At 46.4% G+C, this 14366-nt stretch overlaps 1 protein-coding gene across 1 annotated transcript in view; it reads left to right on the top strand.

The window, feature by feature from the left end:
• Positions 1–14013, top strand: part of LOC119403497 (zinc finger protein 239-like) — a 14487-nt gene extending 474 nt beyond the window's left edge. Inside the window, exons 2-3 of the mRNA XM_037670428.2 lie at positions 7929–8057; positions 13158–14013. Coding sequence (XP_037526356.1) covers positions 7929–8057; positions 13158–13809 — 781 coding nt within the window. The 3' untranslated portion in view covers positions 13810–14013. The remainder of the gene's footprint in view (positions 1–7928; positions 8058–13157) is intronic.
• The last annotated feature ends 353 nt before the right edge of the window (positions 14014–14366 follow it).

Genomic DNA, 14366 nt, shown 5'->3' with positions numbered 1-14366 from the left:
CCCAGGAACTCTCGAAGCTGGCGGAGGTTTCTCGGCTTTGGAAACTGCCGCACTGCTTCCACCTTGTCCTTCTGGGGCTGTACTCCGGAACTTGAAATGCTGTGGCCCAAAAATGATAGTGTCGGTACCCCAAACACGCACTTTGCCGTATTGACAACGATGCCGTTCTCTGTCAGTCGCTGGAGTACGTAGCGCAGATGCCGCTCGTGCTCTTCAGGAGTGCTGCTAGCAATCAGAAGATCGTCGAGGTATACCTTGCAAAAGTCGAGGCCACGAACAACGCCATCCATAAACCGTTGAAAAGTTTGGCCGGCGTTGCGTAAGCCGAAAGGCATGCGTAGGAACTCGAACATTCCGAACGGTGTTGTTATTGCGGTCGTGCATACTTGCGGAGTTTAGTGATATCATTTGGCTTTAAGTGTATCTAATCCGCCGTGTGAACGATCTAGCCATGGTCAAAAAGACCGTAGAGTGTTCAGGGTGCGGAATGGGATGGAAAATAGAGGTTTGTACGGATGAGAAGACAGAGGGAGCTGACGCCAAGTGTAAGCAATGCGAGTTAGAGGCGAAAATGGAAATAATGATGGCTGCCCAGAATCAGCTCATGGTAAGAAACGCCGAGCGTAAGAATCCCGCTCGGCGATTCTTACCGCTCGGCGAATCGCCGAGTAAGAATCCCGCTCTGTCGCCGTTGGCGACAAAGCGGGAAAAAACGATGGCTATGGGGGAAAGGCTTAAGTCAGCCGAGGAGGGGTTAGCAAAGGTAGTCATGGCGAACGAGGAAGCACGCGACAGCGGGAACAGAGGGGCATTGACCCCCACAATGGTAGACGCGAAGGGGGAAACAGGTTTGGAAAAGACAGGTGCAAGGGTCACAGGACCCAGCTTCCGCGAAGTAGTTTTGGGAAGGGGAGGGGACAATACAGCAGCAGTGGCACGCGCTAGTAACCGAGGCAGTGGCCAGGTGCGGGACAGTCCAGCAGAAAAGTCGGAGCACGTGATAATCGCCGGGGACTCGAATTTAGTTAGATGCCCAGAAGCAGTCAAGGAAAGGGTGAGAGGCGACAAACGAGTTTTAATAGGGAAGTTCCCGGGACATGGGGCTGGGATCAGTGATGAGGCAAGCTAGCGCGAAACTCGCAACTAAGGCTAATGGACTGTAACCTCGTGATAATCGCGGCAGGTCTAAACGACGTCTAGAATGAAGAATCAGCCGAACTAGCGACCACATTAGTGAAAGGGGTCGATGACATGCGCGCCATTTCCCCTCAGGTGCAGATGGTGGTATGCACAATACCGGAGGTACCGGTGCGTGACGGCAACCTGCAAAGAGCGGTTGTCGACGCAAACAAAGAGATATGGCATATGAGTCGAGAGAAAGGCATCGAGGTAGTGGAAATAAACAGAGAGATGCACAGGTGGGGTGGTTTTCGAAGAGACGGAATACACTTCGATAGGAGGCTTGGTCATGAGGTGGGTTGGCGACTTGCGGGACGCGCAGTAGCTTTCTTGGGGGGCACGCGGGCCCTTCGGTGCCCAGGGTAGCTTGTAATGAGGAAAACAACCAGGGGGACTCTTTGACAGGCAGTATAGCGAAAAACCAGAGGAAAGGTAAAGGAAGGGAGAAGGCGCGTGTTGCAATTAGTTACATTAACATGCAGGGTGGCAGAAAAAAGGCAAAATGGTTAGAGATTGAGGGACAGGTAAACAAGGAACAGATAGGTGTTTATGCGGTTACAGAAACCCACCTTAGAGACTTGGAAGAGCCACCACATATTGACAATTATATTTGGGAAGGATGTACCAGGATCACATCAGAAAGGCGAGTTGGGGTGTTGGAATGCTAATTCAAAGCAGAACAAAATGGGATAGATTGAAACAGACGTGTTCAGAGCACCTCTGGGTTTCTGGCACAGTAGGTGGAGAGAAAACGTGCCTAGGTGTAGCTTACTTGTGGACAGGCAATAACTGCAGAGAAATGAATCTGGAGATAGTGAAATGCATAAGCACCGATATTAAAGAATTTGGTCATGATGCCGAAATAATCCTTCTAGGGGACAACAACGCTCACATTCATGACCTTGACGGATATTCAGACACCAATGGCAAGTTATTGCTAGATCTCTGCGAGCAACATAGTCTTGAGATAGTTAACGTGGGGCCTAAGTGTGAGGGGCAGATCACGTGGGAAGTCGGTAACAGGCAATCGAGCATTTATTATTGTCTCATGACAGAAAGAATATATGACAAACTTAGAGAGATGGGAATAGACGAGGAAGGCATTAACAGCTTGGATAGTGATCATAAACGCATAATATTACAAATGGGATATAAAACTGAAAATAAGAACATAGAATCAAAGTTTGGCAGCTTGTATCTAAATGACAAACAAATAACAAATATAGCCGCAAGAGTCGAGGAAAAAGTAGACGAACTACCAGGCAAAGACTGGAATTACAGTGAGCTGCTACATGTAATCACGAAAGAAATGGAAAAAGAGAAGAAAACTATTTGTTGGAAAGGAAAGAGAAAGCCAAAAAGTTGGTGGAACAAAGAAATCCGGGAGGCGATCGAGAAGCGACGTCAGGCATCACGGGAGCACAGGCAGGCAAAAAAGGAGAAGCGGCCACAGGACGAAGTCAACCAAATATGGGAAATATATTTAGAGCAAAAATCCATTGTGCAGAAATTAGTCGAGGCAAAAATTAAAGGTGAAAGTGAATGCTGGATGACAGAGATTCGCGAAATGAAGTCCGCGCCTAGGATATTTTGGAGCCACCTAAACGCGCTAGGTAGGAAGTCTGTCACAATGCGACAACGTTTGGTAGATGAAGGAGGAAATAAATTCGAAGGATATGAAGCGCTAGGTTACATTCGAAAGATAACAGCCGATTCGTTTAAAAAGGTCCCCCAGGGGATTCCCCCGGTAGGTAAAAGTACGCAAAGGAGAGCAACCGACGAAGATGTAGTACTAGATAATTTCAATTGGAAGAAGGCCGAAGGAAAAATTCCTAAGCGCACTACTCCGGGCTTAGATGGGGTTCCCGTCAGCCTCATTAACGAACTCGGACATAACACTAAAGAAGCACTGCTGAAAGCCGTAGAAAAGTGCTTACAGGAGAGGTAAATACCAGACTGTTGGCGAAAAAGTAGAATGAACTTAATCTATAAAGGCAGGGGAGAAAAGGATAACATTCGCTCGTATAGACCGCTAACCATTACATCGGTGCTATACAGGTTGGCGATGCAGGCAGTAAAATTAAAAATAGAAGCGTGGGTAGAACAAAATGATATTTTGGGAGAACTTCAGAATGGATTTCGAATCGACAGGCGGTTAGACGATAATCTGTTTGTTCTTACGCAGTGTATAGAAATATCGAAAATAGAAAACAGGCCCTTATACGTAGCTTATCTAGATATCACCGGGGCGTATGACAATGTTTATGAGGAAATTTTGTGGGATATATTGAAAGAAGTGGGCATAGGGGACGACTGTACACAGCTTTTGAGGGAAATATACCGAGAAAATACAGTTTGTATAGAATGGGAAGGAATAAGTAGCAAGGACAGCGTTGAAATTAGCAAGGGGCTGAGACAGGGATGCCCTTTGTCCCCGCTGTTATTCATGCTGTACATGGTGAGGATGGAAAAAGCGCTAGAAAGTAGCAAAATTGGATTTAATTTGTTGCACAAACAGGTCGGCACGATGGTTGAGCAGAAGCTTCCAGGACTATTTTATGCTGATGATATTGTCTTATTTGCGGACAGTCAAGATGATATACAGCGACTGGCAGATACATACGGAAGGGAATGTGAGGCTCTAGGACTAGGATTTAGTGCAACAAAATGTGGATTGATGGTATTCAATGATCACGAAGACCATGCGGTCTTCATACAGGGCCAAAAATACCGAGGGTAAGCGAGTACAAGTACCTCGGAGTATGGGTAAATGAGGGGGATGGATATATGGAGCCACAAGAGAAAGCATCGGTAGCAAAGGGAAAGAGGAATGCTGCAATTATGAAGCACAGAGCTTTATGGGGGTACAATAGCTACGAGGTGCTTCGAGGGCTGTGGAAGGGTGTGATGGTCCCGGGACTTACATTTGGGAACTCAGTGGTGTGCATGAAGTTAGAGGTACAATCAGGAATGGATGTAAATCAAATGACGGTGGGCCGCCTCGCGTTGGCCGCTCACGGGAAGACGACAAATGAGGCTGTAAAGGGTGATACGGGATGGACAGGCTTTGAAGTGAGGGAAGCTCAGAGCAAAATGAGATTCGAAGAGAGACTGAGGAAACTGAAGAAGAATAGATGGGCAGAGAAGGCTTTCAGGTATTTGTATAGAACAAGCGTTGACACGCAGTGGAGAAAAAAGAACTACGAGGCGCACCAGTAAATACACGGCTAGCAGTGCGGGCGATATGGCAACAAGGAGCGTTAAGCGGAAGGTCAGAGAGGCGGAGAGGACTTATTGGATGGCAGCGATGGAAAAGAAGCCGGCTCTGAGTAACTACCGAAAGGGAAAAAACGAAATAAGGAGGGAAAGGTTTTATGATAATTCAAGGGGAAGCGCTTTACTGTTTGAAGCAAGGTCGGGCTGCCTTAGAACGCGTAGTTATAAAGCGAGATTCAGTAGCGAAGAAGAACAATGTACATGCTGCGGGGGAACTAAGGAAACGATGGAACATGTACTGATTGAATGTGGCGATATTCACCCAGGTATACGCTGTGGGCACGAGTCTACATGAAGCCTTGGGTTTTAGGGACAACAATGGAAAGCTGAACACGTCCGCGATAGAAATAAGTAAGAGACGGTTAGAGTATTGGTGGCAGAAAGGTAGAGATAAAGTACAAAAAGAATAATGGGGAAAAATAAGGTCATTCTGCCTTAAGAGGCAGAGAGAGATGAACCGTGAATTTATATTTCTTTTTTTATATATAACAACATAGATTTAATCAATGTGGATAAAGTATCAGGCCAACATAAAACAAGGAAGGTTCTTTTTTTTTCCTTCGAGGCTGGTCACCTCCCCGTTATGAAGGGACGCTCATAGCATCCATCCATCCATCCTAATCAAAGACGCAGTACACGCTCGCTGTCAGTGCATCGACGTTCCTCGGTAGCCGTGCCGCTCAACAACAGCGAGCTACTTTCGTTTTTTCAAAGCGACGTGTACTTTAAAGCGGTCTCGCACGACGCGGCAGCGGCGAACTTGCGAACGGCAGCACGGCGCGCTCGCACCGCCGTAATCCGCACAGTGTACACCACACGCGCAGCGGAGCGGACATCTAGAGACCGTGATAAGGTTGTCGGCTATAAGTCACAATGGCACGTTCATCGACGGCCGCCACCTCGCATTCGCTCTTTTCTGATGCTTATCTGCGAAGGCATCGCCGATATTACGCGGAAGTCGTAATCACCGATCGACCGGTCTCTGCAGTTACCGAAAAGACGGACGACGTTTTGCGGCACATTGTGGCGTGGACGAGTTTAGGGATGCAGTGAACCTTTACGCGATGGAAAGTCATCGCGGTAATCACTTGCATTTATGGCTTCTTGCGTTCCAGGGCATTGTTTGGTTCATCGTAGGCGGTCGTAGCTGCAGAGAACGGCGTCAGGAACACTCTTAGAAAAAATCGAGTATTTGGGGAGTATATCTGCCACACGACAATAATCGTCATCTGGCTTGCACGCGTTTCCTCTCTAGAAAACGCGGCTCCCGTCACTTTCCTATCAAGATTGCTATGTCACGCTGATAACGCGCGCGCCGTTCGTGACCGGGAAGTGCCGGGACCACGGCGATAACACGAGGAAAGTACGCGAGGTGGATGACGATTATCGTTGTGTAGCAAAAATACTCCCCAAATACTCGATTTTTTCTTAGAGTGAAAGGTTACCGTGCGAAAGCTGACCGCGAGGCTTCATGCTGCCTCCTATATTTTTTTGTCCTCACTGCCATTCTGCCATCGAAGAAACTCCCGGAAAGTGAGCGACCTCGCTCGCAGCGTCCGAAATCTGCGTGCGGTGCTCGCCGATCTGGGATATCTTAGTCGCGAGTAAACTTTCATGCTTTAGAAGGCCTGTATTAACAATCTTTCACTTCGTATGTGCCATATTTTTACCGTGGCCGTGTCTGAAGTGTTCGTTGTAAAAGTTGAAAGCTTCGAAAAATGTTCGCTACATGTGGACGCAGCTTCAATGGTTGGCATAGGAAAATCGTAAGTGCACCCAGATATGGTCGTTATAACGGATAGATTGTTATATGTGGGATCGTTATAAGTGGGTTCGACTGTATATCTCACTTAGCAATATATTTGTACCTGACAAGCAGACTATTTTGGTGAAATGTGTGCTAGACTAGTTCAATATCATACTGATTAATAACTGCCGCTGCTACAAATGTGAGGTGTGACTTACATTTATCGCTTTGTCAGCTTTGACCTCATTTATGCCACAAGAACAGGCATTTTAAGTGCATAACTAGTTCATTCAGTTGCTTTTTCTTTAACCCATATATGCCCAAACTCAGAAAAAGTGACAAAACAAATATTTTATTTCACAAAAAGTGTACTTCTACCCTCAAAAGAAAGCACAAGTTCCTTATTTACTGCCAAGTAAACGCAACACTGTTTTTCAAGCCATCTTGTACATATAGAACACTGGGCATTAGGGGTGCTATGTGCGGGTGTGGTAAGCCTTGAAACAATTCACGTGCGCACCGATATTGCACTTCTTCCTCTCCATGACGTCTTTCACACAAAGCACGCGTTTGCCCGGAGCAAGCGGTCGGCATGTGGCAGCATGAAAAGCAAGCAATGTCTAGGCATGCACACGTTGAGAATGAGGCCCGCTTGATGTGGTGTAGGTAGCTCTAGTCATCAGCTAAAGAAATATCGATGTAAGAGTGCATCAAAGAAGCGTCCTCTATGTAGCACACTGGGCATATATGAGTTAAGTTTCAGTGCCGGCTATTTTAGTGAAGTATGAAAATTACAGATTGCTTTGATCTCGCACCTATTTACAAACTGCTTCCTTGGTGATGGTCATATGTGATTGTGGTTACTTTTATAATTTGGTGTTCAGCTTTATCGCTTTTATATAATTTCTACCGCAAGTACTGCCATTTTAAATATGTAGCTCATCTTTCTTAGTGTTCAGTGACTATCCATCCACTTATGTTTCTTACAGTTAGCACTGAATACTGTATGTGCAATATATTTAATAATAAATATTAATGTTTACGAAATGCTTCAATGATGCTTTAAACTCCAGGCGTTGCGCATAATATTTTGCCATCAGCTCCAAAAACACAGATTCCTGCTCCAAAGCAGCATTTTTTCTGCTTCAGAATCTGCTCCAAAAACCAAAATGTCGCTTCCATCACTGGATTCGTAAACAGTGCCCGAACCAGACTTTGAGCCGGGACTGAAGCCGAACCAATATTCTGGAAATGGACCTAAACCAAGACTCATCGTGAACTGAAAAAGATAATAACGGTTACCGGTTCAGCTTAGAAATCGTTCAACAATACAGGACGAGAACTGGATCACGACAACATAGAGCACGATTCTTCGTCGGCTTCTCGCACTAGCAGATCATGACGGCTAACGAGCCCAGCAGTCCACGTGAATGGCAATGCGCTGTAGATATGGGCTCTGAGCTATGCGGATATGTACACCTAGACGCTTTCACTTCTGAACTAAGCCATAGCACTAGCTTTGCTCATTCGAAACATTGCTCGATGAAGCTTGGCATAATCTCTACATTCCGAATATGGCTGTCACTACTATCTAGGTCACATTGTTATCAAGTCCACTATGCAAAATGTATCAAAGCACATTTTTGTGATAATTGTGTTTTCTTTACTAGGCGTGCTATTTTACTAATATTAAGTTATACATGATTTCTGTACTAATTACCTACAGGAATCCAGCTGTGACCAGAGCCAAAAGACAGCCGTGCCAACCAGCACCATCCAGCTCGGTCCAAGGTTCTCCTGGAACAAGCGGCGAGAATAGGAGGCAAGGCTCCGCCGCATCGAAAGCAGACAAAAGGTTAGTAATCTGCGTGCACCACACGTTACTGAAATGTTGTAAGAAATTTAGTCTGCGAGTCATTCAACCCAGAATTTGCTTTCTTTCTAGATATTGCTGTTTTCTTCCGCATATCTTTTCAGCATTTTACGTTCTTGCTTACCGAAAATTGTCAAAAATCAGAAAATGCGATGTTTTCTCGCTGCCTTTACACTTGCTTTTTCTGTAGCTGCAGGCATCTTACGATGCTTAAACACATAATTTGGGACAATATTTAAGTTAAATTTATTAACTTCTTAATTAGTGGAGTAAGGCAGTTATGTCAAACGGGAAAATTGAAGTTCTTCATGTGAAGAACCAATCGCGGTTTTTAGATATACAACAACCGGCCTCTGTAATTGCGGCGTAATGAAATTCAACCAATTTCAATGGCAAAACAAGCGGAAGCACCGATGAGTTCATAATACAGTCCAGATGTATTCACGGCTTCAATATATGAAGCAATGAAGTTAAAGTATTAGTTATGCAGACGATGTTGCATTTTTTTGCACAGATAAACCAAGGGTAGAAAATGACGTATCTACATGACAAAAAATTGGCATTCTATCAGGAGCTCGTTTAAATGTCTCTAAGAGTTTAGGCCTATGGTTTGGCTCGTGGGGTAGTACGCCGAATCAGTTTGCAGGGACTGATTGGACACGAATTCCGCCAAAGTACATCGGTATACGGCTAGATGCGGATAGATTCTGTGCGCATTACTGGAAGGAGCGTGCCCTTAAGCTTGAACGACAGGGACATGTATTTGTTCCCTATCGCCTTTCAACATTTGGGAGAGCTGAACCTTGCAATACTTTTTCCAGCAACGAAGCTTTACTGCATATTGCAACTTATCCATTGTGAAAGATTTCATGTACAATGCTCTCATCGAATTTTCGCAACTTTCATATGGCCTTCGACTTTTGAGCCCATGCGTTGTGACAACATATGCAAGTCTGCTAGAGAGGGTGGATTGCAATTAGTACATCTTTATCTCTGGCAAACACTTTCACGATTTTTCTTTTTTCGTGTCAGTTCCCATCCTGTAATCTGTTCATTCTTGCAAGTTACATTTGATGATTGCTTACCCGACTTAGCTGTTTCTTCAAACTTCTCCGAACGTCCGTGTTTGTGGGTATTCGTGCTGGAAGTTTACTTCGCTGTTCGATTCTTTAAAGCTCGCTTTTCCGCAGAATACCTGTACACAGTATCGCGCAAGGCATTGTATAGGGATTCACTATCTGTGCTCTTTGCGCTTCCGTTGTACCGTTCATTGTGCCCCTGTCTTCCAGGCCACGATGTGCTGAAACGAGTGTGCAAGATGTATATCCCCCCTAATTCAAAAACATTCTTCTATAATCTCCATTCGGAACCATTGCCGGTAAAAACATGGTTGAAAAGAAAAGTTATTTTTGTCCCACCATTCTTCTGGCCCCTCTGGTTGAGTATTGTTTTTCTTTACCGCGCTGTAACAAGGTTGAATATTTTAAGGTGAAAGCCTTGCATTCCTGATCAAACGCGAAAATTAACCGTCGGCATCACGAGTCGGCAGCGTGAACACGAGTGACGCGAAAAAATCATCACAGAATGACTTCACCTGATGACGTCCTCATCACATCACAGACCGCAAAAATTTGTTACGCCATAACCACACGTCAGATGATGACGCCATCACATTAAATCGTCGATTTGCAATGCCTCCGTGATCGGTGGGTCGATCATGGAGGCAATGCAAAACCAGGTGATGTGTAGAAACCTTGCAATGCCTCTGATCCTGGAGGCAGTGCAAAACTACGTTACGTCCAGAAAGCATTCGGAGGGGAGGCGGGGAAAGAACAATACATCGACTGAAGAAATAGAAGATGATGGCCATCGCCTTCGAGTCATCATAGGCTAATGCATAAGGGACCCTGTGAGTCTTTTTAGTACAGTGACCGCATCACGTCCTATCAGGAGTCGACCGCTGAAAGTGATTTGCATTATTGCAAATGCATCTTATTACGAGTTTCGATGCGAAAGCATTGCATTTATCTACGTCAGTATGATTACACTAATTCTCTTCAGAATACTTTCAAACGAACATGAACGAGTCAGCAGACGTTGATTTAGAACCGTAGGGGTTAAAATAAGCTGCAAAAAAAAACCACCCCGCACACCTTTCTAATATTTCATATCACCGTCGTGCATCTGCATTTGACACGTGCTCTGAACCTTTTTCTTTCTTGTTTACATTTCAAGTACTTACGACGCACTTACACGGCAGCTCCTGAAAACATGGATTTAATCAAATGCTGTTGCATGTAACAACCATTTAAGTTATTTGAATGACATAACACATCGTTTGCCGTGCGCTTAAAACTCCGAACAAAGGAATTGACACGAAGGAGCAGGCTGGGCAACCGAACACGCGCAGCACGCGGTAATGGCATGTCGCGCTTTATCGCAGACACGGAAGCCAAAGCCGCAACGCTGAAGTCAGTGATCAAAAACGGGCCGTAAGGTAATTTTGATTGCATCACGGCCATAGAATAGTCGCGAAAAGAAATCGTCGCCATACTATCAGATGTACACATTGATGGCTAACAGACGACACCAGGAGAAATCGACACTGAACGTGCTTCTGATGGTAACTCCGCTCGATTTCTCTGGGAATTTTGCTTGATCATTCAGTCCAAACTACTTTATGAACTTGCTCACTAAAGTTTGAATAGCTGGAACTGGACAGACTGGCCGGCATCGTCGTGCAGCTTTCACGCAGCGAGCGCGCGCGCGAAGAGCGGCAGCTGAGTCCTCTCTCTGACGTCACACACGACAGGGCGCCACTCAAAGGCATCTAGGCGAATTATGATGTGTTAACTGCTGTATTGCCCATATGCGGGGATTCAGCTGCGTGCTGACTAGAGGCAATTTACTAATTGAATTTCGGACATTTTCTTTTACATTATGATGCTGACATATGTGTGTTTTTCACCCGCCACGGTGTTCTAGTTGTTATGGTGCTTGACTGCAGATCTGAAGGGCGAGGGATCGAATCCCCGCCGTGGAGGCCACATTTCGATTAGAGGCCTGTGTACATAAATTAAGGCGCATGTTAAAGAACACGAGATGCAAAAATTTTGGGAGCCCTTCACTAAGGCGTCCCTCATAATTATAGTGGGTTTAGTACGTTAAACCCGAACAATTATACTAAAATAAAATTGCTTGGTGACGCGGGATGGGAACACGGTTACCCACGGTCCAAAATCGAGTGCAGTATACACTCGGCTATCCAGGCACGCTGCCAGATGAAGCGTTCATGGGAACCATATGACTGCACTACTTTGGGCGAGCAAACGAGAAAAGGGTAGAGAGAAAGAGCAAGAAAGAACGAATGACAGATAGCGAGAAACAGAGAACGAATGAAATGGACAGACAGAGAAAGACATAGAATGAAAGCGAGACCCTCAACTTGGCTTTTCCAGGCCTGCCATGCCGAGGCTTATCTGCCTCTGTCTATGCTCATATGGGTATATCTAGCTATTCAATATTGTCGAATGTGCATTGGAAGAAAGAAGAGAAAGAAATGTGGGCACGAGAGGAGAGCTCGCGCAGGGTGTGCCGAAACGAATGTTTGCCTAGCATGGACGTGTTTTGTTATCGGAGTCATTAAACCTTTGTTCTTTTCCATTCTACCGGCGAAGACACCTTTATTCAACATGAGGCTTAATGGTTTAATATCTTGGTTTAATCGCTGGGCTAGGCTTGGCTGGAAGGCTAAGGAAGGCCGTCAAGCTCCGCTGCTCCCTCAGGCTTAGCACCACCAGTGCGAAGCTGCCCGATTTTTTTAACACGAAAGTGTTTTATGCTAGGGTCCACCAAATACTCCCGTTATGGATATGGCGCTGAAAAAATTGACGCCGACGGGTGAAAGAAAAAAACCAACAAAGAGATCCACCGCTGGGAATCGAACCCATGACCATGCGGCCGCGACGGTAAGCGCCCGACTCTCAACCGACAAAGCTACCTTGGCAGCTGCTGGAGACTTCACGAATGCGCCTTATATCTTTCACACATTGTCTCTCGCACGCTGCTCTGTTGGTGGTATAGGTGGGTGGGGCAGAGCGGGGCAGTGCCGCCACCTGTGAGAGGTTAAAAGAAGTAATACGTCACGATCGACACTTTCTAGCGCTTACTCTGAGATTGCGCTTGATATCGGGGGTCATGGGTAAAGCGCCTCGATACAGCGAGGGACACTGGCGGCGCTGGCGTCGCCGATGCGCCCTAGACGCAGTTATGTTCTTTGCCTTTTGTTTCGCGTTAGCGTTCGCCGGCTCATAGCTTCCACATGCACCAACGGGATTTCTCCGCTGCTGACTGTTTCGATTGCGAGAGCACCGACTTTCAAAACTGCAGCAATACGCGTTCCAGAAAAGGCACGATTTCGACGGGCGGATGTCGTGCCTCGGTGGAGCGAGACAGAGGCCAGTGGGACGCACGCGTTTGCCGCTCAAGCTACGAACCACTACCTCCTATGTTGCTGAAGCGCAGTGTGGTAGTGTAGGCATGAGCACAGGCGTCGCTTACCCATTACTAGAAAGCGCACACCGTGCCGTTTCTCTCCTTAATAACCGACGTTTTGAAGAAGTGCCTATCGCGTACCAGTGTTGATTATGCACTTGTTGATGTCATCTTTACGCGGCATTCACCATTTGCTGGGTCGAAATATATGTTCACAACTTCAGCTACCACAACGATTTAATCATGATCATGGGGTTTAGTCGTCGCGATGAACACATGCCACTCGGCGTCAACTTGGGTGCAACCACGTGAAACGGTGCTATAGCTGCCAAACACGAATATACATTGTACAAGCTCTCATATATCACCACACAATGAGCACTATTTCTGTGAAGACACGTCTAACTTTCGTGTTACACCAATTCTTATGACGGAAGAAACAGTCATTTTTTTCTCTTATTCTACTGTTTGTACATTTATTTGTTGTCTTCTATGCTCGATCCATTCAAGAGCTAAGAAGTAACCGGCGCCTTACTTTTGCGTCCACATCTCCACATCATATCAATAATTTTTTTATTTCATACGCAGGTTCCCTGACGAGGTCAATGTCTCCCAACCAGACACAGAGGGCCAGCTTACGGCCACGAGGTCCTTGCAGTGTGGCGTGTGCGAGAAAGTTTTCAAACGCAAGTCGCAGTTGCGAACACACTTGTATGTTCACGTACGCGAAAAACGGCACGCCTGTGGCGTGTGCGGCAAGGCATTCTCGCAGAAAGGGAGCCTTGTGGTCCACAGTCGCTCGCACACGGGCGAGAGACCCTTCGAGTGTTCGTCCTGCCCGGCCACGTTCACCAGAAGCAGCATTTTGAAAAGCCACATGTTGACCCACACCGGCGAACGACCGCATGAGTGCAGCGAGTGCGGACGGAGATTCGCCTTGAAGACAACCCTCGCGTACCACGCGCTGACTCATTCGGGGAAGAAGACGGTCGCCTGCCACGTGTGCGGCCGAAAAGTTTTCCGCAGCGACGCACTCCGGAGGCACGCCCGCACGCACACTGGCGAGAAGCCGTACACCTGCCACCTGTGCCCCGCTACGTTCGCGCTCTTGAGTACGCTGAAAGGGCACGTTCTGACCCACACCGGTGAACGACCTCATGGGTGCGATGTATGCGGGAAGAGATTCGCCCTAAGAGGGAACGTTTCGCGTCATAAGCGCATCCACTCGGCCAGTAGCTAAGCATGGCTGTAGCATTTGTAGCATGAATAGGTCTAACTTCCGCTACGACTGCAGCGCAAACTGCAGAACAATCAAAGCGTTTGTATTCTTGTGTTAATACCGTCCACTCACAGCAAGTCACACACAATATCACACATAGGAAGTCGGCTGCAATACATACTCTTCAGTGCGCATATTGCCACCAGCCAGGCAGCTGGAAGAGGCTGTGCAAGTATGAACTGGGTTCAGGAGTTGTGGCCCCCATATCACATGTTACATTATAGGACAAGTGTCGGCAGAGCCAAGTAGGCAAGTCCTCTGGCATGAGTATCTGTCTTCAGCTGAGCGTGTATGTGCACTTTTTCCTGTAGAGGTGTGCCTAGGGGCTATCAGGGCCATCGCAAGATGCGCTATAACAGTATCTGACAAACATTAATACGTATTAACGAGAAAGCGCTAAGGAGCTCTTGTTGCCCCTTACGAAAGCTTCTTTTATGTCACCTGTTGTCTGAGAATAAATATACCTTTTGTTAAGACTGTACTCTTTCATACGTGGTGCCCATATTTTTTACACGTAC

The sequence above is a fragment of the Rhipicephalus sanguineus genome, chromosome 8 (genome assembly GCF_013339695.2).
Source record: "Rhipicephalus sanguineus isolate Rsan-2018 chromosome 8, BIME_Rsan_1.4, whole genome shotgun sequence".
Classification (NCBI taxonomy): Eukaryota; Metazoa; Arthropoda; class Arachnida; order Ixodida; family Ixodidae; genus Rhipicephalus; species Rhipicephalus sanguineus.
Note: the sequence above shows the minus strand (reverse complement) of the source record. Positions and strands in the feature narration are given on the sequence as shown.